The sequence below is a fragment of the Verticillium alfalfae genome, genomic scaffold, assembly GCF_000150825.1.
Source record: "Verticillium alfalfae VaMs.102 supercont1.11 genomic scaffold, whole genome shotgun sequence".
In the NCBI taxonomy this organism is placed as follows: domain Eukaryota; kingdom Fungi; phylum Ascomycota; class Sordariomycetes; order Glomerellales; family Plectosphaerellaceae; genus Verticillium; species Verticillium alfalfae.
In genome coordinates this window covers 1,206,326-1,230,614 of record NW_003315028.1, presented here as the reverse complement: position 1 = coordinate 1,230,614, position 24,289 = coordinate 1,206,326, and the positions used below count along the sequence as shown (strand labels likewise).

The 24,289-nt window shown below is 57.7% G+C and overlaps 9 protein-coding genes across 9 annotated transcripts in view; 5 read left to right on the top strand and 4 right to left on the bottom strand.

Annotated features, from left to right (window-relative positions):
* Nucleotides 1-3,557: 3,557 nt before the first annotated feature.
* Nucleotides 3,558-3,869, top strand: VDBG_08200 (predicted protein; the record flags this gene model as incomplete). Its single annotated transcript, XM_003001895.1, has 1 exon — nt 3,558-3,869. The coding sequence occupies one exon, from the start codon at nt 3,558-3,560 to the stop codon at nt 3,867-3,869; it is 312 nt and encodes a 103-aa protein (XP_003001941.1).
* Nucleotides 3,870-5,509: 1,640 nt separating this feature from the next.
* VDBG_08199 (mitochondrial chaperone BCS1) lies at nt 5,510-7,518 on the top strand (the record flags this gene model as incomplete). Its single annotated transcript, XM_003001894.1, has 2 exons — nt 5,510-5,803; nt 5,863-7,518. 2 exons carry the CDS (start codon nt 5,510-5,512, stop codon nt 7,516-7,518), a joined length of 1,950 nt encoding a protein of 649 aa, XP_003001940.1.
* Nucleotides 7,519-8,729: 1,211 nt separating this feature from the next.
* VDBG_08198 (hydroxymethylglutaryl-CoA synthase) lies at nt 8,730-10,908 on the top strand (the record flags this gene model as incomplete). Its single annotated transcript, XM_003001893.1, has 6 exons — nt 8,730-8,901; nt 9,198-9,335; nt 9,562-9,991; nt 10,271-10,487; nt 10,603-10,711; nt 10,771-10,908. The coding sequence occupies 5 exons, from the start codon at nt 9,276-9,278 to the stop codon at nt 10,906-10,908; spliced, it is 954 nt and encodes a 317-aa protein (XP_003001939.1).
* Nucleotides 10,909-11,493: 585 nt separating this feature from the next.
* On the bottom strand, nt 11,494-13,059 carry VDBG_08197 (FAD binding domain-containing protein; the record flags this gene model as incomplete). Its single annotated transcript, XM_003001892.1, has 1 exon — nt 11,494-13,059. One exon carries the CDS (start codon nt 13,057-13,059, stop codon nt 11,494-11,496), a length of 1,566 nt encoding a protein of 521 aa, XP_003001938.1.
* Nucleotides 13,060-13,484: 425 nt separating this feature from the next.
* VDBG_08196 (conserved hypothetical protein) lies at nt 13,485-15,051 on the bottom strand (the record flags this gene model as incomplete). Its single annotated transcript, XM_003001891.1, has 2 exons — nt 13,485-14,199; nt 14,270-15,051. The coding sequence occupies 2 exons, from the start codon at nt 15,049-15,051 to the stop codon at nt 13,485-13,487; spliced, it is 1,497 nt and encodes a 498-aa protein (XP_003001937.1).
* An 866-nt stretch (nt 15,052-15,917) lies between these two features.
* VDBG_08195 (peroxisomal membrane protein PER10) lies at nt 15,918-17,312 on the bottom strand (the record flags this gene model as incomplete). The annotated part of the gene is made up of 4 exons (XM_003001890.1): nt 15,918-16,628; nt 16,701-17,017; nt 17,080-17,086; nt 17,170-17,312. 2 exons carry the CDS (start codon nt 16,869-16,871, stop codon nt 15,918-15,920), a joined length of 882 nt encoding a protein of 293 aa, XP_003001936.1.
* Nucleotides 17,313-17,740: 428 nt separating this feature from the next.
* Nucleotides 17,741-20,140, top strand: VDBG_08194 (HEC/Ndc80p family protein; the record flags this gene model as incomplete). Its single annotated transcript, XM_003001889.1, has 4 exons — nt 17,741-17,785; nt 17,882-19,690; nt 19,744-19,883; nt 19,939-20,140. 4 exons carry the CDS (start codon nt 17,741-17,743, stop codon nt 20,138-20,140), a joined length of 2,196 nt encoding a protein of 731 aa, XP_003001935.1.
* A 1,736-nt stretch (nt 20,141-21,876) lies between these two features.
* Nucleotides 21,877-23,206, top strand: VDBG_08193 (NAPE-hydrolyzing phospholipase D; the record flags this gene model as incomplete). Its single annotated transcript, XM_003001888.1, has 2 exons — nt 21,877-22,154; nt 22,216-23,206. The coding sequence occupies 2 exons, from the start codon at nt 21,877-21,879 to the stop codon at nt 23,204-23,206; spliced, it is 1,269 nt and encodes a 422-aa protein (XP_003001934.1).
* A 427-nt stretch (nt 23,207-23,633) lies between these two features.
* Nucleotides 23,634-24,289, bottom strand: part of VDBG_08192 (conserved hypothetical protein) — a gene marked incomplete at both ends in the record, with an annotated part of 1,467 nt that continues 811 nt past the window's right edge. The window contains one exon of the mRNA XM_003001887.1: nt 23,634-24,166. Within this exon, the coding sequence (XP_003001933.1) occupies nt 23,634-24,166 (533 nt within the window). The remainder of the gene's footprint in view (nt 24,167-24,289) is intronic.

Sequence of the window (24,289 nt, the reverse complement as noted above, 5' to 3'; positions counted from 1 at the left end):
TGAGGTCGTATCATCATCGCCGTCAAGCGCTGGAGATGGAAGTCCTGACTGAAGTGGTGGCCGAATCGGCAGGCTCAATGCCAGACTGTCTGCGGTGGGAAGAGTCCATTTTTTATCAATGAAAATTCCGCGTCTCAATAGAAAGACAGGAGAGATCTCGGGTTTGTAGCGTTGGAGCAAGCTGTGGCAGACGAGGACAGATCAAGGAGACATGAGGTGTCAGGAATTGGACCCCCGCCCCGAGAGGCCGCTGGAAGGCGGCAGAAGCGGCCGGCGGTCGGGAACGAAGAACAGTCTGGTGACCGATGATTCAGAGATGAGCAGTTGACTGCTTTGCAATGATAACGGAGGTGAAGCGGAATGGGTGGTTGTGTGGGTGATACGTTGAACGAGAGGGCGTTGGGATTGGAGGCGCGATAATGTGTGGAGGGCGAAAGTCGAGGGTGTCCAAGCCCAGGCGGGCGCGGAGGACTCATTAGGAACTGGGACTGAAACTGGAATTGCCAGGTGGGAAGGAAGGGGAAAGGCCGTGCAGGCGTGGGTCATGAGCCGAACGTGTTGGACGGAGGGCAGTTGGCGGGTGGGCAGACACCGGGTCGGCCGTGGTGGACTGGGCTGAGCAGAATGTAGTGCAGATGCTAAGGAGGCCTCATGACCAATGAGCAACAAATACTGTGCGTATATGAACAGGGCGGGGCGTGAGTCGAGGATACCATCCTATGTTTGGCTGGTGTCGCTGGAAAGCGGATATAGACTGAGGCAGTATTGTGCTCCAGAGAATATGATTGGTGGGATCACAGTGTGCAGAGATGAGCGCCCACTCCGTCTAAAACCACCATCCAAACGAAGCTGCGCCAGCGTCATCCCAGCCCCTGGCGGGAGGCCCTTTGTTGTGGAGTACCCCCTAAACACTCGGACTTGAGCAGCCCACTCACAGGATAGCGCGTGGAGTGTGTTTTCCTGGCTGGAAGGACCACTGTGCCCTGACTCATTTGCCGCTTGCCATTGCGCGACGAAATCCAGTTGAATGCAAGAATGCATGCAAACTCTAGACGTCCTCGGGTACCAAAGTTCTGTGTGCAACAGAGGTCGACACGCCAAGCAGTTGACGGCCTTTGCGTTCGAACGGTGTGTGTCTCTCTGATGAGAAGCATATCGTCTGTCTCGTGGTGCCATGGGAAACCGAGCTGCCCCCCTCCCTCCTCGAGAGGTAGGTACCTGATCTAGGTACCTAGTCAGCACAGTGAACGTCTGATCATGGCCGCTGGTCGACCATCCACTGATTGTGGCTAGTTAGGTACATGTAGCTAGCGGTCAAGGTATCTGTAGGCATTCAAGGGTCCTTTAACCTTACGTCCAGCTCCCTCCTGCGCCAATCAATCGGCAGCGCGCAACGGCTCATCAAAAAGGCTTGATCCTCGTCCTCATCTGATCGTTTGACCATGTCGGCATGGCTGTCTTGTCTAGATCTTGCTTCGCCCTCAACTACCTACGGCACCTAACCCCACGAATGAGCCATTGCCTCTCACGTTCGATCACAATCCTCCTCTATGGACGGGCGTCAGCATCATATGGTGTCGGCCGGTCAGCTGGCAGCATGACAAAACAAAACAAGGCAACCAACGCGAAGGGGCCCGACTCGCCCCTCCCTTCTGCTGCTCACATTACCCAGCAGCTCAGCAGTCGACATGCAGGTTGCTGCAGACAACCACACCCACCCACAACTTGGCCCTTTTGGCCCTTCGTTCACCTGCGTCTTCACGTTCACTTCTAGATCCATTGGTCCATAGCCAGTCTAATCTTCGCTCACCGAAACAGCCTCATCTTTCCATCGTCGTCCGCGAACCTCACCGCGCCTGACTGGAAACATTCGAGGCCATGTCTCGCGCCCCCTCCGACCCGACCCCCGTATCTTCCGGGCGGCACTTGCACTTCTTGTTCACCAGTCGCTCAGCCTCATTCCGTGTTCCATACCCCCAGGCTCATCATCAATCATATTTGGTTCTGCAGGGGGTGTGTAGCCCATGTCCAGTGGGTAGAGAGCTGTCTCTCTCTCTCTCTCTCTTTTTTTCTGTGTGTGTGTTCTCCTACCCGCCCCTCCCAAAAGTCCCCTCGTCGTCTCACACGGCCTCATCTGTACGAGCATACATGTCAACGACCTATCGACGACCCCGCATCGTCTCGAAGTAGCATGCGCCCCGTGCCCCGGCTTCCCAGCCGGGGAATCTCCAGCGTGTCACAGTCTCCGACCGTGTCGTCTCAAGCGTGCATGGCCTGCTTGAAACCTGCCCCTGGTGGCAGGTAGATACGGAACGCACAGTGTACTGGTACCTCGAACACGCGAAAGCCTGGCCTGTTATCTTGGACAGGTACTGGTGCCGTCTGCCCTCGACTCAGCCATCTTGTGCCCCCCCGACATGACTAGCACAGGAAGTGTAAGTGTGATGGGCGAAACAGGGCGAACTGTGGCTTTCCGTTGTACCACCTTGCCAGCGCGCACCAGTGCACGGCAGCCTTGTTCGTGATCGTCCCCGTGTCGTCACTGGTAGAGTCTTAGAGCGTCACCCTCCTTCCCACCCCTCCTCATTCGAGCCTTGCCTACCTAGTTTCTGCCTCTGCGGCCACTGATCTTAAAAAAACAAAATTGGCATTGGATTCCTTGGTAGGCACGTTGGCTCTCGCTGCCTACGTCTTGCATATGCATCCTTCGTCTCAAGCCACCTTTTTGTCTGCTGTGTCCGATGCTATGTTACCCTCCTCAGCCTGATGAGGGGGGTGGGCAGTTATCAGCGTCTGTGTGTCCTCGCTCTCGGATACAGGGGCGTTTGCCTTTGGGGTCAGACAGTATATGTAGGCCTGGGATCGCCGTCCGTGACCCTGACCTTCTTGTCTTGCTCTTGTCCTCGGTGTGGCAATGTGCATCATCAACGAGCTTCACTTTTCAACTCCTTCCCCTTCGTAGCCTTGTCCAGTTCCCTTGACTCACAAAAAGACCCTTCGTGGTCGCTCGCCTCACTCGGTCCATCGTCACACACTGCTGCTCATCGAAGAAGTCTAGTATTGTCTCGTCGAACAACGGCACAGCTCCGCCTCATACGTTCTCGATTGGGTCTGTTCTCGCCACCAATATGTCGCGACGATCCTCCTCCACCTCCTCGAGCTCCTCGAGCTCATCTGGCTCTTCGAGCTATGCGAGCACGGCTCGTCACTCTTCCAGCAGGTCATCTTCTTCCAAAACGTCCAGGTCATCCGTCATCACGGTGGCCCCAATCCGATCAGACAACAACCTAGCCCTCAGCTTCATGAAATACACCTGCGGGGCGCATCCATTTAGGCAATTGGCTGTCCAGAAGAAGAGAACCGACTACGTAGAAGAAGGCTACGACTATGGCAACAACGTGCCGCTCTATGTCGACAGGTACGACGTTCACTACTCTTGGGTGAGGCCCAACTTTGAAGACGACAGCATCTCCGTGCGGGCCGCCTCCAAGCGAAGCAGCGGCAGCGGGAGGAGCAGCCGAAGCTCGGGAGGACGACAACCGTCCTCGTACTCTAAGATGCCGCCCCCTCCTGTACGGGCCATGCCTCGGTTCACCCCGCCGCCGCCGCCGCCTCCACCAATGCCTCACACATACGTGCCACGGCAGCCGAGCCCCGTGAACTACATGCCCATGCCCATGGCAAGTGGTGCCAATGACGGCTTCTTCGACTTGAATGCGTCGCAGGAACCAATGCCTTCGGGGCCGACCCCGGCATTCTTCGATCTCGGATCACCGCCGCCTCCCAATGCACCAGCAGCAGCACCCGCCTTCTTCAATGTGGGCAACGGCGGAGGTGGGGATCGAAAGTATGAAGACTGGAGCGACTGAGAGCATCTCGAGGAACGGCACCACAGGGTCGTTGCGAGCTGAACGACTACCAACGCTCTTTACCTTTCTGCCTCCCCCAAATGGCATTCTTACTTCTGAGGAAGGTTATGATGAGACTTGCCAGACATTGGCTGGTTTGTGGTTGTATTTGATGCCCTGCCGGAGGTTTTTCTAGGTGAATGAGGGAGGTTCAAGCTGGCGCAAACTTACGGCCGCCAAGGCTGAGAATACCACTTAAGCCGAAGAGGGCAAACAGGACCTCGGCATGGAAGGGACACGCCACTTAGGGAGTTATTTACCTGGGCCAGCGATGTGGTTTACGATTTTCTGTGACATTGTACAAACAATTCATTGGTCTAATTGACTCTTTACTTACACAGTCTGTTTGCTCGACTACAAGTGCCTTATAATCCCGAGCCTGTGAGGAGACTAATCAGCCAAAAGCGAAATACCAGTGCCACGCCAAGTCCCCGCCTACGTCACCTACGAGCCACTGCACACAAGAAACGTCATACGATGCCTCCGTTGACGGAAGCATAAGAGGCAATTCGTTCTCATGTCCAGCAGTGCGGTGAGTGTTTCTATTGTTCACAAGGGATCGTAAAAGGGCCCGTTGGTGTCGAGGTCTACTTGGAGAGGCCTCGACCCAAAGGAGTCACCGGTAGGCAGTGTTCCCCAGCCTCGACGTCATTGGAGCTCCTCTTCAGCCCTGAGACCCGCGTTGTGTGGATCGGCAGTTCCAGACCAATCTGGCCATGCCCGCCACCAATACCACCAAGGCATAAGGCCGCCCTGTGTTCCACAAGTGCATGGCCGAATGTGGTGACAGCACCACAAGTCCACCCGATGGCATCTGGTTCCTTGCCAAGTGACCTTTTTTGTCCCGACTTTTGCCCCCTTCCCTGCCTTCTACCTAGGTCCTCTCGTGTCTGGTACGTGTGGTCTCCTGCCCTGGCCCGCAACGCGGTCCGCCGTGTGCAGGAAAACACGCATGTGGTTGCCTACGAGCCATCACAAAGTTCCAGGCATCTCAGCACGCTAACCCCCTCCAGGTCTCAACGATGCCATGCTCCAGGCTCCCTCCTGCTCACATGAATGAACGGGTGGCGTGCGAGTCGACAGCAACGATCGTGCTAGCTACCCAATCAGTCTGTTTCCTGTCACTGCGTTTTTGTCACGAACAGCGTGAATTCATCGAATGTACCAACTATGATAGGCGGCGTTGCGACACAAGCATCGTGTCTCACGCGCATACACAGAGCTCGGTGACGGTTTCCGGTTGGGCGCCGTCTTCGACCCAACGTGTCAGCAGCGCGACTCCGCACGTGTTCCGCGCCTCGAGTGAGGCCTCATCCATCAATCCAGCTCGGCCTGCAGTCATAGTTGGGGGGGAGGCCAAATGATCATCCAATTTGCTGGTGGGGGGCTGTCAGCCTGGAAAGCACAGTGTAGGGAGATACCGACCTACATATAGGGCATCGCTGGTCCATCGTTATTGTCCATGTCCTGTGTAGACATCCTCTCTCATCCTCCTGCTCTCCCTTCATTGTCGTTGTCGCACAGGAAGAGGAAACGAATGAGAACGGCCTATACGTACACACGCCATCTCCAGTTGTTTCCCTAAGACACCTTTTGCCGGTATGGATACGCTATCACACTCCTCTTGCACGACGGCAGCAACAGAGGCTTCGTCCTTTGATGCTCCGCAAGCGCAGCCATCACAGGCCATTCTGGACTTCTTCTTCCCCGGCTTCAGCATCCTGACAAGTGCCTGTCAAAAATATTTTAGCATCGATCTCAATGTCTACATCCCCCTGATCATCCTGTGTGGTGGTGCCACCTTTGCCTGGCAATATTTGAGCGACTATGTCTGGGGCCTGATCGAGTCCCATCTCATGTCCTCTGTCGATGTACGGACCGACGATGAGATTTATGTGAGTAACCCGGCCAACTCACTACCGTAAGCCTCCACTGGTCTCTGACTCCCACCCAGAACATTCTCATGGCCTGGGTTGCCACACAGCGCTTCGCAAAGAGGTCCCGGCGCTTCATTGCCAACACAAACCTCAACTCGAGAGCCTGGTTTCTTATGCGCTGGTCCTACGACGAGGATGAAGAGGACGAGGATGAAGACGACTCTACAGCCACGGCTGCCAGCGAGGTCGGACACAAGAAGAAGGGTCTGGCTTACACGCCAAGCTTTGGTAACCACATCTTCTGGTACAAGGGCCGCCTCCTCCGTTTCAAGAGGAGCCAGAACCAACAACAAGGGTCCTACTTGACCGTCAGCGAGAGGGAGGAGATCAGCATCTCCTGCTTTGGACGCTCGCCTTGGATCCTGAAGCAGCTTCTCCTCGAGGCCCGCCTGGAATATCTCAAGAAGGATACCAAGAAGACCATGATCTACCGCGGGGGCATTCGTGCGGGTTCCACCGACCCCACGTGGCAGAGGTGCATGGCCCGGACGTCGCGGCCCTTCTCGACCGTCATCCTCAACGAAAAGACGAAGAAGGAGCTCATCGATGATGTGTCCGACTATCTGTCACCCGCAACTCGGAACTGGTATTCCAATCGTGGCATTCCCTGGCGTCGTGGCTATCTGTACGAGGGGCCTCCCGGTTGCGGCAAGAGCTCGCTCGCACTCGCGCTGGCCGGCTACTTCAAGCTGCGGATCTACATTGTCAGCTTGAGCTCCATTGTCGCCAACGAGGAAACGCTCGCCACCCTATTTTCCGACCTCCCTCGTCGGTGTGTTGTTCTTTTGGAGGACATTGACACTGCCGGTCTAACACATACGCGGGAGGTCAGCGATGTGCTCTCCGGCGAGGCTGACAAGAGCGATGCTTCTGCCAACGCCATGGTGCCCGGCCAGCTGACCACAGGAATCCTCAGCGCCGCTGCCACCAGCAGCTCATCGAGGCTCTCCTTGTCAGGCCTGCTGAACATCCTGGACGGCGTCGCCAGCCAGGAAGGGCGCGTCCTCATCATGACGACCAACCACGTAGAGAAGCTCGATAAGGCGTTGATTCGACCTGGCCGGGTCGACATGATTGTCAAGTTTTCACAGGCTGACGCCGAGATTATCGGTGCCATTTTCCGCGCCATCTACGCTCCGCTTGAGGGCGACGACGGGGCGGACCGCGACGCGCCGGGACTTGATGCCGACGCCGAGAAGGCTGCGGCTGAGGCTGCGGCGGCGCGGGTGGCCAAGACTGTAGCACATGTCGAAGCTCTGTCGCACGAGTTTGTGGCATGTATCCCGGCTCACGAGTTCAGTCCAGCGGAGATTCAGGGGTTTCTGATGAGGCACAAGAGAAGTCCAGACGCGGCGATCGAGCATGCAGCTCAGTGGGTGATAGACACCCGAAAGCAGAAGAAGGAGAAGGAGATCAAAGCGGCCGAGGAGAGGCGAGCGCAAGAGGAGAAGGAGAAGGAGAAGGAGAAGGAGAAGGAGAAGGAGAAGGAGAAGGAGAAGGAGAAGGAGAAGGAGAAGGAGAAGGAGAAGGAGAAGGAGAAGGAGAAGGAGAAGGAGAAGGAGACTACCAGCGACGGCAAGGAAGCAGCCCCTGGGCAGACGAAGACGGCGCGGGACGAACACCTACAAGGGCCAGGTTCGGACTCGGGATACGCGACTTCAGTCGAATCATAAATTGATCACGGTCGAGGAACGCGTGGAACACGCAACTCATCAAGGAGGCGGAGAGCAGGAACAGAAAGAAGTGTCCCGGGCAGCGGACAAAGGGAACGGGCGAGGACCTCACAATCACGGAGAGACTGTCCCATCGAGGTCGTGAGCATGGGATGGCCGAGGGCGCCGGCGTATGGGCGTTGTACAGTACATGATTCCCACCTTTTGGCAATACAGAGAGCACTTGTTTTCTCACCATTAATACTGCTGCTGGCCCTCCTCATTGGAGGTTATCAAGAGATGCGCGAGCGCAGGGGCTGGAGGAGGGGCGACTGTTCGTTTAGCCACGGAGAAGTACGACTGATATGACGCGGCCGCCCATGGCCCGGGGGGGGGGGGGGTTAAGCAATGACAGTCAGGAGCTGAAGGTGACGTTGACGATGGCTGGGGCGGCGTGGTTGTCTTGTTGCTAGGCTGTAAGACGCCAAAAGAGCACCTATTCACCATGTCCATCAATCACAAGACTTGCGTGTTGAGATTGGCATCAGGGGATTACAACAGCAACGGGGACCATCGTGTGGCTGTGCAGGGGCAAGCTTGGTCTTGCGTGTTGACCCACCAGATCTACTGTACCGTACCTGAGCACAGGCAATGGTGATGTCGATATGGTGATGGTTCGATGAAGGGGAGAGGAGGCTAAGCCACGCAAGGTCTAGTCTGGTGAAATGGCCTGATTGGCCGCGCAGGCTTGACATTTGCTTGCGATTGGGACCTGCTGAGGGATTCTGTTTGGGGGTGGTGGCCTAGGCAGGTACCTGATCCAGGCACGTCTCCGCTGTCTTGGTGCCCTGAAGACAAGCCACTGCCTGCCCGTGGTTGCCCGCCGGTTGCGTGACGCACTTCTGGGGTGTTGGAGATGGGGCAACACACACGACACCCACAGCAGAAGAGGCACAGAGGCAGGAGATGGCAGGGCAAGGCGCCAAAAACAAGGTGCAGGGTTTGTTGGATCGGAGGCACGAGGCAGGGCAAGGCAAGCGCGGAATTGTTGCACTGCAGGCACGAGCACAGGCACAGACAGGGGTGGCACCGGCGACAGACGGGACGAAAGAGCCCAACCTTTCCTCATCGGGCCTCGCAGGCGTCTGCTTCACTGAAAGTCGGTGGAGAACAATATTAAAGTCGCGGGTTCATCGTCCCCTATTTTCCTGGGCCATTGGATCCAGACGTGAGTGGGCGGCCAACAAAGAGATAAAAAGCATACGGAGTTATGAGGACCTTGATGCGCATCCTTCGGAAACAGGGACCAACATCTCGGACAGCCTTATCAGCCTCTCACTAGTTCTCTTGTACCATTTCGGCTCATCTTTGTGCCACAGCGAGCTCGCACACCAAAAATCCGAGGTGAGTCCTTCATGCGCCGAGACCCTGCAGCACCTGTATTTTTTTTGGTCCCTCCCGCGGACGCGGCGGTTACAGGCACCGACGTCTCTTCGTTGGAGGGGCAGGGGCGCGAGGGGCACTCTCCCCCCCCCTTCCGCCAGTGACCACCACCTCATCGACAAGTGCCTTTTTCGCTTCAGTTCATTTTATGCCCCTCCCCCCCCCCCCCTTCTCCGAGGGCGCGCGCGGGGCACCGATCAAAACAGCGGTGAAATCTCCTTCAAAAACCATGCACACTGGCTAACGACCGCCTTTAGACAAACCCCCTTCCCTTCTTGTCAATCCTCATTTCTTCTGCCCTGAAGCCATTCACAACACCTCACATCACGTACAAGATGGCTTCCCGTCCCCAGAACATCGGCATCAAGGCCATTGAGGTCTACTTCCCCAGCCAGGTACGTTTGGGACTTGTCCTGACGAATTGTCGCCATCACCGACATCGCCCCTCCTACCCCTCCACCCCCTCCTCCCTTCGTGCGCCCCCCCCCCTTTTCCAGAAGCACAAATCACGCGCCCAACATAATTCTTGGATCTTACGTCTGGTTGAAAGAAATGCCCGCCTCTGTGCCTACTCGCGTTGACCTTCACTTGCTGATCTTGGATTTTCTCCTTGTGGTTTAGTATGTCGAGCAGTCCGAACTCGAGAAGCATGATGGCGCCAGCACTGGCAAGTACACGATCGGACTCGGCCAGACCAAGATGGCCTTCTGCGACGACCGTGAGGATATCTACTCTTTCGCTCTGACAGTGGTGAGCAACCTGCTCAAGAAGTACGAAATCGACACAAACTCCATCGGCCGCCTGGAGGTCGGCACCGAGACCATCCTCGATAAGTCCAAGTCTGTCAAGACTGTCCTTATGCAGCTCTTCGGCGACAACACCAACATTGAGGGTGTCGATACCCTCAACGCCTGCTATGGCGGCACCAATGCCCTGTTCAACACCCTCAACTGGATCGAGTCCTCCGCCTGGAACGTCGCGACGCCATTGTCGTCGCTGGTGACATTGCTCTCTACGCCAAGGGCAACGCCCGCCCCAACCGGTGGTGCTGGTGCCGTCGCCCTCCTCGTCGGCCCCAACGCTCCCATCGTTGCCGGAGCCTGGCCTTCGCGGCACCTACATGCAGCACGCCTACGACTTCTACAAGCCTGACCTGACAGGCGAGGTACCCCTACGTCGATGGCACTTCTCCACAGGTGCTACACCAAGGCCCTTGACGCCGCCTACGTGACTACAACAGCGCGAGGCCAGGGTTGCTACGCCACTCCAACGGCGATGCCGCAAGCTGTCTGATCGTTCGACTACCTGCCTCCACGTCCCCAACTGCAAGCTCGTCCAGAGTCCTACGCTCGCCTGCTGTACCACGACTACCTCGCCAACGCCGACAACGCCGCATTTGCTGAGGTCGCCCCTGAGCTGCGCGACATGGAGTACGAGACGTCCCTGACTGACAAGGTCGTTGAGAAGACCTTCATGGGCCTCACCAAGAAGAAGTTCCAGGAGCGGGTCAGCCCCGGCATCCAGGTCGCCACCCTCTGCGGCAACATGTACTGTGCCAGCGTCTGGGGCGGTCTCGCCAGCTTGATCAACCACGTCGATGATGCGGCCCTTGTCGGCAAGCGCGTCGGTCTTTTCAGCTACGTTTTCTGGTCTTGCCTCCAGCTTCATGTCCTTCCGCATCGAGAGCAGCGTCGCCCCCATTCAGAAGGTTCTCGATATTCGCTCCCGACTGGAGGCCCGCCGCGTCCTCAGCCCCGTGGACTACGAGGCGGTACGTCCCGTTGCTCTATCCTTCGTGTAAAGACTCCTTTGAAGCTAATATGTTTCCAGATGTGCGACCTTCGTAAGAAGGCTCACCTGCAGAAGGACTTCACCCCTGCAGGTGACGTCTCCACCATCGCCCCTGGCACGTACTACCTCGAGAAGGTTGATGATATGTTCAGGCGCGAGTACTCTGTCAAGGCTTAGATGAGAATGAGAGACGGGGTACGGAGAGGAAAGCGGCGCGCGGACGGTACTGCCGACACGGGGGAAACTACTGGATCTGGCCCCTGGCACTAATAGAGGCTGGTGCAATAATTAGATGGGCTGTCGTTGAAGCAGACAGACATGCATGGGGGTGCTTTGAGGTCTATGATTTCTACATCGGCATATAGATGCACGAATGACTGCGTTAGAGTGGGCGAGAGCATTTCACATGACTCTGCCCAGTGAATGCGGACTTTTTTTTTTCTTTTGGATGATAAACAGTTGTAGATTAAAGTCCTGGCTGAGATGTCTGCATTGTGAGTGTCATGTTTAACGAGGAGCTCTTCTCGGTTGGTTGGGTCTGAGCAATTGTATGTTGTCGAACGACATGTCTAAGTAGAATGGTGGTGGTACAATAGTATAAGGCCGGCATGGTCCAGGTGAAAGGCGAGCTTGCCCAGTCTATCTACCTTAGATCATGACCCTGCCAGCTTTCCCTCCTTACATGTGGGTCTCCTGCCGCCTCCTGCCTGCCTGCCTGGCACGACGAAAAGGCGGCCGGGCTCGATTCAACGATTGACCGAGTTATGCGTCTCTCTCCTTGTTGAACTTCCACTCGGCATTGCGATGCAGCTTGTAGTCCTTGCTCTGGATCGACTTCCAGATGCCCCAGAGGCCGGCAAGCGGCCACGTCGCCTTGAGCCGCTGGCGCCACTGCTTGAGCTCCTCAGCGCGGGCGTTGACGTCGACCTTGACCTTGTCGTACACGGTCGGCAGCGTGTCGGCGCCGTACTTGGCGCGCAGGGCGTCGTACCAGGCGGCGTCGTACGTGCGCCAAAAGTCGTCCCGCGACTGGTAGAGGTGCGCGTAGAGCCACTTCATGCCGCCGAGCGCGTGCAGCTTGTCCTCGAGGGCGCGGTTCTGCGCCACAAAGGCCGCCGGCTCCTTGGCGCCGAAGCCCCAGAGACCAATGTTGAGCATCGGCCTGCCCTTGGGCTGGGGCGACGCTGCCCCCGGGGCGGCCACGGCGGCGGGCGCCGCCGCGGGCGCGGGCCTGTCCGTATGCGGGTGGAAGGTGGGCGCCGGGTTCTGCTGAAGGGGGCACAGCCAGAGGGCCCAGATGCCCGTGTGTTCGGTCGTGTAGTCGATGATTTTTTCGGCGTTCTCGTACGGTAGCGCGAGGTCCTGAACCATGAAGCGGCCGACTCGTCGCTGCCCGTGCGGGGCGCGGTAGAGCATGCGCGTGTGGAGAAAGTCGTCGAGGAACCAGCGGAAGAAGCGGTTGAAGGGCACGGGGCGGAAGTAGTCAAAGGCGGCGGCGCCGACCCAGAAGCCGCCGCGGTCGTAGCGGAAGAGGTACTCGGCCAGAGGGATAAAGTCGACGGCGGGCACCGAGACGTCGGTCGTGCCGGCGGCCTTGGTGCGCTCCTCGACGTGCAGGTAGTACCAGGGGTCCCAGGCGCCGCTGAAGGTCTGGGGCCTGGTCTCGGCCGGCTTGTCGTCGGTCAGGGTGCCTGTGACGACGACGCCGTGGCTCTTGGAGAAGACGATGCCGTCGACGTAGTCGTTCTCCGGGTTCAGAGTCTCGGCTTTGACGAGCTCGACAGCCTCGGCCACGGTGCGCGTGCGGTGGTAGGTCGTCTTGACATACTTTTTCGCTTCGATGAGCTGCAGCTCGATAAGAGTCGTGATGCCAAGGGTGCCGACAGCACCGGCGGCGCCTCGGAAGAGATCTGCACGTTCGGTGGGGCTCGCATTGACGACATCACCGTTGGCCAGGACCATCTCGACCTGGTTGATCGTGTCGTCAAAGAAACCGTGCTTGAAGCTGGAGCTCTCACCCGCCGTGCCTGCGTACCCACCGCCCGCAGTGATGCCGGGGAACTCCATGACGACGGGAGGGATCAGGCCATGTCGGAGGGTTTTCTCGACGAGACGGTCCATGGGAACATTGGGCTCGACGAGAGCGATGCGTCGAGCCTCGTTGACTTCGAGGACATTGTTTAGGGCACTAATGTCCACGAAGCGATCGCGACGGAAGGGACGGGTGCTGTTCGTCGAGCCGTGGAAGATGCGGTAGGGCTCCTTGCGGTCAAAGAAGGCCCGAACCGAGGAGGCTATCCTGGTCACGGCCTGCTTGTGGCGCTCCATCGGTAGGAAGGGGGGTGAGTTGGGTTGGGAGAGTGTATGTGATCAGAGCGAGTATGTGTTAAGGTGCTCCAGCAAGACAGTGAATAATTGTTCGAGAAGCTCCGTGACCCTTGGCCGGGACCCGCATTCGGATCCGAGCTTGTACCTTTTGAGTACAGCCACTGCCAGAGAGTACATGTCCGAGCTTCACCATTGATGAACTGTCAGGGGTGTCTACCTGAGGTATCTTGTTGATACCTGCCCCAACAGCACCTTGAGTGCTTTGCATTCAAATGTGGACAAGGTGTTCAGAATTGAATAGGGGTTGCATCATTCTCCATGCAGATATGTAGTTATGATACTGTCGTCTCTGACCAAACCAAAAAAAAAAAAAGGAAGAAGAAAAAGCTCATCGCTGTTGTCCCCAATTCCCGGCAGATGCCGCCCTACAACTTGGCTGAGGCCTCGAGCGGTGCAGGAACATTATCTGCAATTGACTTCAGTACCCGACTCCTCATCGCCTCCTCTGTCACCTCGCTGAGGCTCTCAAAGCTGAGCTCCGTCTCCTCCAGGGTCTTGGCCTTGACGCTGACAGCCCGCGACTCGATCCCGCCAAATGTGCCAACGACGGCCTTCATGAACCCCGTCCACCCCTCAAAGCAGCGCTGCGCGTTCGGCATGCCGGGCATCAGCAGCACAAAACAATGCGGCATACCCTCGTACTCCTCGAACACGACGGGGACGCCCTGGCTGCGCAGATGCTTCGCGATGTACTTGTCCTCGTCTGCGAGCAGCTCCCAGCCCGTGCACACGTACACCGGTGGCGCCCCGGTCCAGTTGCGCGCCATGAGCAGCGTCGCCAGCGGGTGCGCGAGCAGCGCGTCGTCGGCGTACATGCTCGTGCGTGGCGGGCTCGCCGGCCACGCCTCGCAGGGGGGGATGCTGATGGCGCGGTGCCGCGTCGGCGTCGGCAGGTAGTCAAAGGCGCCGTTGGCCTCCCAGCTGGGCGAGCTCTGCGTGATGTCCATCCACGGCGAGCACGCGGCGACGCCGGCCGGCAGCGGCACCTCGCGCTCCTCGCCGAACCAGGCAATGGTGCGCTTCTGCCGTCGGAGTTCCAGCAGGGTCTGTAGCAGGGCTAGGCTCAGGTTGCCGCCGGCACTGCGCCCACAGCTTGTCAGCACGTTCGGCAGCCCGCCATGGCTCATTGGGAATGGGCCTCTTGACTCACCTGTCACCTGAAAACACAATATTTTGTGCTTCGATCGCCTCGTGGTAAGCGTCTGGTGGGGGGTACAGAAGCGCCAGGTAGGAGGTCAACGCATCCAGCACGGCTGCCGGAAACGGATCTTGGGGCGCTAGACGATACCGGACCGAGTAACATCGACCACCCGTCAGCTTGGCCAGCTTCTTCGTAACGGCCCGGTAGGCACATGGGTCGCCGAGGTAGTAGGCGCCGCCGTGGAAGTAGAGAACGGTGAGAGGAGTCTGGACCTCCTTCTGCATCTCGTCATACCTCTCCCTCTCTGATATGGCTGGCAGCGTCGCATCCTGGGCTGCGGCCGCGCGGTATCCCGTCCACTCGGCCTCGACCGCCACGATCTTGGGCAGTCGAAGGGGCGCCTTGGCGGATAATGCCGTTGAACGGTCTTGCAGCGCCTCGATGGCGGCAGTCAGCGCATCACGGACACCAGTCTCTGGCGGCGCGGGCGCGGCATAGTTGGCCACCCATAGCCTTCCTTTGACGCCAGGATCCCGATTGACAAGACGCTGCGTCGACGAAATGGTACGTGGTTTGTTGGTTTGCAAGAACGAACGAAGAACGGCAACGATCAGTTCGCCGCGGAGGTCAAGATGTTTCGCCGACGCCGACAGGTGTAATATATGGAGCAGAGCCGTCTGGACGATCAATGGGACCTTGGGAAGGATCGCGAGAAGAAGCTTGGCTTGCTGCCTTACTGTCAAGGACGAGCTAGTTTCATCGGATGATTGAGGTGCTGGTGGGGTCGACATGGCGGGCGTTGCGGGTGACGCTTGACGATTCAGCATTCCTTGAGGGATAGGATGGAATGACGAACGGGCGAAAGAAGGAAAGTAATCGAGACGCCTGCTTAACAGGTTGGCAAGGGCAGCAAAACAAGGTGTGGCGAGATTCCTCAGCGGCAGGTGCAGTTCATCCCAGGTCCAACACAAATCGAGGCCATGCTGCTATGGCACCAGGCCCGTCGAACAAACCCAAGGGCATCCATGACGAAGAACGAGCCTCGGGTGCTGGGTTCTGTCTGCGAGTTTGCAAAGGGGCGGCGGCGCGCTAGTGCTGTCGCCCCAGGGCGGAAAGGACATGCGAGAGTTGCCAGAATACAGGTGGACTTGCGAGTTGGTGCCAGTCAACGGACACGCTTGGATGGATTCTTGGCTGGGGCAACCCCAATACGGAAAACCTTGCGGTCAGGAGACCAGCCCATCTGCACCAGGGATGCACCTCTGGGAACATGGCTAGCAGCACACCTGTATGAGACTCGATTCACATGCCGATTCAGGCATGTCAATCGCGGTGGACGCTCCGTGGGCTGCGAACGTTTCACTTTCTGACACGACTCTTCATGGTCATGAAGTAAGATGCTCGCACAGAACAGTTGCTGCCAGGCCCACCAAGTACCTGGGGTTACGGTATGTGACATTGAACTTGCCATGTTTGAGTCTCACCAACTATGTCATTTACAAAGCATCCATGTACTGCCCGGCGCAACTTCCTCGTCGCACACAAGATTCGCACGTCCGTAGATCCAACCGATGCACGCCGTTCGCTACCTGTAACCCTCATCGTACTATACAAACTGCCTCCCTGCCTTGCCCGTGCGGGCCTACTCCTGCTGAGTTCAAGCAGAGCCACCAGCCTGAGCCTGGGAAGCGCCCGCGGCGTCACCGCTGCTGGCAGCTGATGAAGAGTTGGTCGACTTGTTCGCCATGGCCATCTGCCAGGCGGGGATGGAAGCCTTGGCACCCGAACCGCCGAGCGAGAGGCTCTTACCGGCACTGCTGAAGTTGTTGGGCTTGGCCGGCTCAGCGGTCGAGGGCGTCGTCGGCTCGGGCGATGGCTTCTCGTCAGCCACCGACGCCGACTTGTTGCCGCTCGGCGTCGCCGGCGTTCCGCTGGTGCTGTTCGGGCGGAGGTAGCCGTTGACCGGCGTGGGCGATGGCGAGGGAGCGGTCATGCGTTGCGAGATGAGCGTTTTCAGGCTCGTCAGCTCGGCGTTGATCTCGCGCAGCCTCTGATCCGTCAGGTCCTTTTGCGTCTCGAGAGCCTTGGGGATGGCATCCTTGAGGTTGTACACATCATCGCGAATCCGCTGCGCCTCGTCGTCGCGGCGTTTGTTTGCCGACTTGAGCTCGTTGATAACGCCCTCGAAATCCGAAAGGGCCGTGTCCAGCCGCTCAGTTCGCTCCTGTTCCGCCGCCTTGAGCGCTTCCGTGTCCTTTGCCAGCTGCTCCACCAGCGCAAAGGCCCCGTCAAACTGCTCTTCAATCGTCTTCTTGTCCTGTTCTAGGCGTTCGGGGGTTGGTGGTGCGATAAGAGGGTACACATAGCGCTGCGCATGTCAGTCGATGGTCCTCGGCGCCTCTGTGGCTCACGGCCAGCGGTGTATAAGGTCTAGTCATACCTTGGTCAGCTCGTATACTCCGTAGCTGACACCGCCCACGACCGTCGCCATGATGAACCAGTCCCTCCAGTCCCGCTTTGGCGGAGGCGGGGGCGGCTGCCAGGCGGCATGTTGCGGCGCGTATGGTTGGCCGTAGTACTGTTGCGGGCTGTTCTGGTAGGGGCTGCTCATGGCTGGCGGTGGTGCAGTACCGGCTGGTGACTGCACACCCACGCGGGCGAGTGCCGCATCGATTTCCTCTTGTGTAAGGTTCTTGGTTCGGAGGAAGGAGACGCGGTTATCGACCGATGAGTTCGCGACGCTCGGGTCAAGCAGGACTGTGAGTTGGTCAGATTCATCCAAGAAATTACTGTCGGCCACCATGATGGCTGAGACTGACATTGTGCCTGGATGCGTGTTAGCTGCTTCGCTCGTAACACAACAGTTTTTGAGCCTTCTGAGGAAGACGAAGAGAAATGCAGGGACATACCGCCGATGCGACGAGTTCCTCTCGTATCGCCATGCTTAAACAGGCAGCAGGTTCAGCGTCTACCTTGCATGCCCTCTGGCGAGATGGGATGGTGGTGATCAGGAGACAGCTGTAGATGTCTGTCGAAGACGAGGCGGGACAGCATGTGCCCTCGACGGATGGAGAAAGAGGATGCCCGGCGCTGGGCCGAGGCTTCGGTGCACGTACCGTCGGCTGGAGCTGATGCAGCCAGATGCTGGGGGTAGGGACCCGCCCATCGTTGGGATCCTCTGTTTTATGGTCACGTGGCCAGCATGATCTCATGGCCCGAGGCCGGGCTGTTGTCTTTCGTGAATGCGCGCCCAATCAGCACGTTTCGGTGCCTTTGTTTACATTCAGGGTTCCCCCACCCCTGGGCAACACCACACAACCCCCCCCCCCTCCCCCAATCTAAAGCTTTCGGAATAGGTACTTCCACCTGTGGCTACTTAGCCAGCTTATTCTGTCCTGTACGAGACTCTATATACCGGCTTGATCAGGTGTCGACTCGCCGAACAGCCCCGAAATACTCGCCACAAATCACCAAAGAACAATGTCGCAAGACACAGGTCTGTGGAGTGTTCGCAGGCCACGAGAGGTGAGCAAACAGGGTGCGCGCAACGTGATCGACAAGTCTGCTTTGCGACGCAGCGCATGGCCCTTCGCGGGCAAACCTGACTGATGCCTCATGCAGACTCTTGGAAATCTCAACCACAACTCGGCCCTTCCCCAGCCTGCATCCGCCATGAAGCGATCCAACTCGAGCGCCGGCGTGCCCTTCTCCAACAGCCATGTGCGATCCGTGTCGGGATCTAGGCAGTCCCTGGCGCTCTCGCGACCCAGCCAGCCCAAGTTTCAGCGCTCCTCCTCCGGCGCGAACCTCGCCGACCTGGGCTTCTCCTCCGTCAAGCGCTCCTCCTTCCGAGACCCCCAAGCCCTTCGCGCCCAGCGCCCGCCCCGGGTCGCGCCTCGACCGACGCCGACCGAAGGAGCAGCGTCTATCGCTCGCGACCCCTCGACAAACGGGCCCATGAGCCACCAGAGCTTCTTCCAGCAAGCGCCGCAGCCGGCCGGCGTGCCGCGCGACCCTCGTCCTCTCCGCGACAGGTCCTACCAGGCCAAGATAGCGCAGGAACTCCTCGACTACCTCGCGCAGAACAACTTTGAAATGCAGATGAAGCACACCCTTTCGCAGAACATTATCAAGTCACCGACGCAAAAGGACTTCAACTACATGTTTCAGTGGCTCTACCACCGCATCGACCCCAGCTACCGCTTCCAGAAGAACATCGACCAGGAGGTGCCCCCCATCCTCAAGCAGCTGCGGTATCCATACGAGCGGAGCATCACCAAGAGCCAGATTGCCGCTGTCGGCGGTCAGAACTGGAGCACGTTCCTCGGCGTGCTGCACTGGATGATGCAGCTCGCGCAGATGCTGGACGGCTACGCGGCCAATCGCTACGACGACGCGTGCACAGAGAGTGGTATTGACGTCAGCGGCGACCACGTCATCTTCGACTTTCTGAGCAAGGCATACAGGGATTGGCTTTCAATGGACGAGGATGCGGGCGACGATGAGGCTGACAGGGTGCTGGCGCCGCACGTCGAGCTCATGGCCGAGGCGTTTGAACATGCCAACTCCAAATATTCATCAGAGCTCGAGATGCTGGAGGCGGAAAATAGCCGGCTGTTGCGGGAGATTGAAGACCTGGAAAAGTCGACACCAGATCCTGCCTTGCTCGACAACCACTTCAAAATCATGGAGGAGGACAAGGTCAAGTTTGAAGAGTACAATGAACTCGCGATACAAAGAACGGACAAGTATGAGAACCGCGGCCAGGTTTTGCAGGAAGAGCTCGACAAGCTCATGGAGGAGCTCAAAGAGGCCGAGGAAGAGCGCCGCGGGCTGCAAAAGATCGTGGACGATCAGGGCATCAGCATGCAGGATATCGACCGCATGACCTCTGAGCAAGATCGCCTTCAGAAGGGTATCGAGCTGGCAAGCCAGAGGCTGGAGGACGTCAAGAAGAAGCTGGCAGACCGCGAGATGGAGGCGAGCCACAAGCTCGACGACCTGGAGCGTATGGTCGACAATTACAACACGGTTGCCTACCAGATTGGCCTCATTCCAGCCACGGCTGTCAACGCCAAGGGCAGAGACTTTGAGCTTCAAGTGACCGTCAACGACGGGCCCGACTTTGGCTCTTCTCAACTCAAGGGTTCCAGCGGCTCCGGCTCGACGGACAGGCTGCTCGCAGACCCCACGACGGGCTACCAGCCGGCTCACATTCTCAACCTGGACCTGCGCGGTCAGATTAAGAATAGCTTGCTCACCCTGCGGAAAGAAATCTCGGAACGAAGGAGTGTCGCGATGGACTTGATGATGAAGGACCACGATTTGCTGGACGGAATCAAGGAGGCCATCGAGGACAAACGGAATGAGGTGGAGGCCCTAGAGCATCGCGTCCGCGCAGCTGAGGAAGAATACGAAAAGACCAAGGAGGTGAGCGACCGTCTGCAGTAGCGCACCGAACGGGCGACCATGAGGACTAACAGGGAGACCAGGTCACGACGACGCAGAAGATGGCTTCCGATGCCCAGATTGAAAAGATGGAGAAGGAACTCGCCAAGATGCGTGGTTCCTTGTCCGAATCGGTTCAATTAATGGAGCAGCGTGAGATGAACACGAGCATCGAGTGAGTGACGCACGAACGGCGAGAGACGGAATTCTCCTTGCTAACAGCAGTCCAGGTACGAACAGCTCGTGCTGCGAGCAAACGCACTGCGGGAGGAGCTCCACACGGAGATTGACCGCATGCTGAATGACGTGATCAAGTTCAAGATTCACGTGCAGAAGAACCTGGATGACTACGAAGGCTTTGTAGCCGACGAACTGGAAAAGGAGCTGGGGAGCGACGAGCTGAGAGAAGATACCCGTGGACTCGATATGTGATTCGAGCGAGGCGATCACCCCTCGTTGATGATTTTGTATTTCGGGTACTACGGTTTGTTTGGGCATATGACATCCCGAGGGACTTGGTGCGGCAAGGTTTTGGTTTCCTGAGCGTGTGTTTGATGCTGGTCTAAGCTGACCTGTAATGATGAATGAACCTTGAACTTTTTAAGCTCCGTGTTGACCGTGTGACTATGCAGACCTGACCAAATTTGCTTTCTGGGTGATGAAGCTTACGGCGACAAGGCGTGTATCGGAATTGGCTCGCCGTGCATGATATATACACCCTTTGTGGCATCGAGTGTCCCCTCACTCAAGGCTGGTGGATTTAGTATAAGCAGAGATCATCCAAGCTCGAGAGGAGAAAAATAGAGGACCCAGGATGTCTCACAACCAGTACGACGCACCGCGAGAGCACGAGATATTCATCCCGTCCTGGGTTAGACAGCGCAATGAAAGAAGATGGAGGATGATCGACCAGAAGATGCATCGCTTGCGCAACGGCTGTTCCGAGTCGGCATCATGGAAGATCCAGGGTGTCATGGCAGATAAGCGAGCCCCACGCGATGCAATAGATGTCTTACAAACATGCCTCGACCGATGTCACGCCCTTGCCGTAGCGGCACAACAAGGTGATGCTGTCCGGCAGAGTCTGCAGGACAACATCGCAAGGTCCTGCGAGGACGAGCTTGACTGTCTCCGACAGGGACTTACTTTCAGACGGCCGAGATATTGGAGCATTCAGAGTGACGTGAGACGACTGGAGGGTTTAGCGAGGGTACCACATATCTTGCGGCCGCACGTCAAGCACACTTTGGACGGCACAGAGGGAGCTGAGACCGCCTCCATAGAGACGGCTTCGCCTGATCAGGAAGGACCTGACTCCAAGAGTGCGTCCTCTGACGGTACAGATCCGGAACAGACACAGATGGACCAGCGCCTCGAGTTTGCAATGCGTTGCAAAAGGTATCGTCAATCTCGATCAGGCAAAGAGAAGATATCTCAGGGCGATGGAGGAACAGGAGTGGGAGAGAAGCCATCGTTTGCCGCTGTGGAAGCAAGGAGAGCGGTACAAGAGAATAGCTTTCGGCAGGTCTGGGGGACGAGTTCAGGGCTGTCGTGGCATTTCTCTTCTCTTGACGCATGCCGTCAGCTTGCCAGTGGCATTGATATGTCAGCCTGCAGCCGGGGGGGAGGGGAGCATAACGCGGTTTGTTGCTGCCAGAGGGTTAGGGATGCTGAGCAGGTGGGGAGGGCGAAGCCCGTAGACTCCGGGCGCTGGAAATTTTGGTCCTACACCTTACTTAGGTAAGGTACCTAGGTACCTACTACACGTCGTAGGCACACTAAAGGTAAGGCTCTCAGGCTCACGCCCAGGCCTTACATGTACCTCAACAGACAAGCTCCTGAGGCAGGCTGGTGGGTCACTACCTAAGTCCGAGTCCGATTAAGTCCACGGCGGTACGGCGGCTTTCGATCATTCTGCTGCTGCTGGATGCGAGTGCGACTGGCCTTTGAATGTACCTTGGACACAGGCCCATCATGAAGCTACCCCTGTCCACATGGCATGTCAAAGTCTCATGGCAACCATTGATTGCGTAGTGGATTTATCGACCTGCCTGCCTGCCTGCCTTTCTGCCTCTTCATCACGAGAGAAGGTGCATGGCTAACCACTATAACTTCCTCCGTCCCCCTTCGGATCTTGCACAGTCCCATTGCCTCCTTCTCGTTGCATCATGTCAATCGGCAAGCTGCGAAGTCTCTTCCGTTCATTCAAAGCCCAAGCTACTCCATCCACGTCCCACGGTCTGATCCGTTCCTCTGCACCCATGGCTGCCGTCGCTCTGGCCGTGGCCTCCTACACATCCTCCATCACAAAGCTGCCGGAGTCCACCGACACACCCGAAGATGCTCGCGCCAAGCCTCACCATGTCACGAAGAACGGATCCATTGTGCACTTTAAAAACCCCCACCCTTCATATCAAAAGTTGAACCCTGTTAGAGACATCGTCTGGTGAGCATGATTCTACCCACCATTGTCCATCGATAAGCCTGCTCATCCTCCCTCTCCACAGGCCGACACTCAAGGGCGATCTCAAAACCCCGGACACGTCTCCGCCTACTGTGAATGTTGTGCCGCCCAAATTCTTGCCAACACGGCACGCTTCAGACAAGCTGCGCGCGACGTGGCTAGGCCATGCCTGTTACTACGTCGAGTTTCCATCCGGCCTCCGCGTCCTTTTTGATCCCGTTTTTGAGGATCGATGCTCGCCCTTCTCCTTCCTCGGCCCCAAACGCTTTACCCCAAAGCCTTGCGAGCTCAGCGATATCCCCTTCGTCGATGCTGTTGTCATCAGCCACAGCCACTACGACCACCTGTCGCACACGTCGGTTCTTGAGCTGCAGAAGCACAACCCCAAAGCTCACTTCTTTGTCGGCCTCGGCTTGGAGTCCTGGTTCAAGTCAGCTGGCCTCAAGAACGTCACCGAGCTCGACTGGTGGGACAGTGCTGACCTGACCCTGACCCTTGACAAGACCAACGAGAAGACGGACAGCCCCGAGACCATCAGCGCCACCATCTCCTGCCTCCCCTGCCAGCACACCTCGGCTCGCACCCTCTGGGACACGGACACGACTCTCTGGTGCTCTTGGGCCGTCAAGACTGGCGGTCGCTCTGTTTGGTTCGGCGGCGACACGGGCTACCGCATGGTGCCCCGGGACGGCATGGACCTCGACAGCCCTGAGTTCAAGGCTCTGCCCACCTGCCCTCAGTTCAAACAGATCGGTCAGCACCGAGGTCCGTTTGACCTTGGCCTGATTCCCATTGGCGCGTACTACCCGCGCGTCGCCTTCTCGAGCATGCACGCGAATCCCTACGACTCTGTTGAGATCTTCCGCGACACACGTTGCCAGCGCGCCATGGGCATCCACTGGGGCACCTGGGCTCTGACCATGGAGGAAGTCCTCGAACCGCCCAAATTGCTGCAGAAGGCTATGGAGTGGCAGGGTCTTCCCGCCAAGGGTGTGTTCGATGTATGTGATATTGGAGAGAGCCGGGAGTTCTGACCATGTTTGTTCTGGATCGCATTCCTTGAGGCTGCGCGCACTTGCCTGGCGCACCCAAAATATGTGTATTGTGTGTAGGAGGGGCGTTTGTATAAGGATGGGGAACCGCTCCCACAGCTGTACTAATAATTACCCACAGCGAAGTGAACAAGGCTCCAGGAAATATCACCGAGTGTTCACCTCAATGATTGTTTGAATTGGTAGAGTTGTGTTTCGTGCAAAATTCCCTTGATAAATACAAAGGGTGGCATCCGCCCTGATCCAAGGGGGGCCAATTTTCCTTCAGTATCCTGTACGCCGTACTCCAACCCGAGGTGAGGTGGAATCATGACACCTGGTAGCCTCCATTGCGGTACCGACCGCATACCTCCTTACGCCTATAAACGCCAGCCCGCCAACGATCCCGCACACGCGTAGCCATACAGAACTACATGATAACAGTAGTGCCTCCATTTGCCATGCCGTCAAATAACTTCACCAGTCCCATGGCCGCTCCAGCCGCGGCTCCGCCCACGACGACCATCTCGAGACCACCCTTGACGGCCTCCCACACACACCGGCCGCCGTGCCAACCACTGACGGCACACGTCTTGACGTATCCAAAAGCAAACAGCGCAACGACCATGACGGCCACGGAGATCCACAGCGCGAGGTCGACCTGGCCCTCGCCGACGAAGAAGTACGGGAACAGCGGGATGAGGCCGCCAAAGAGGTAGCCGGCGGCAATGGTCAGGGCAGAGATGGCGGCGCGGTTCGAGGCGGGCTCCTGCTCGCAGTGCTGGAACTGCATGAGGAAGTCGACCTGGCGCGGCGAGCGGGCGAGGTGGGCAGAGAGGTCGTCTAGGGTCTGGGCGGGCAGGTCGTAGGGCTCAAAGACTTCGAGCACGGCGGCACGGACGTGGTCGCCGTCTTGCTCGATGCTGCGGACGCACTCGGCCCTGATTTCCCTGTACGAGGCGGCTGTTGGGAATGTGTTAGTTGGAGGCTGTTGTGTTTTGGTGATTGGGGGTAATTGAAAGGAGGGCCAGGGCGATGTATGAGTTGTGGGGGGAGCCAGAGAGGAGCCTTGAGACTTACGCTTCG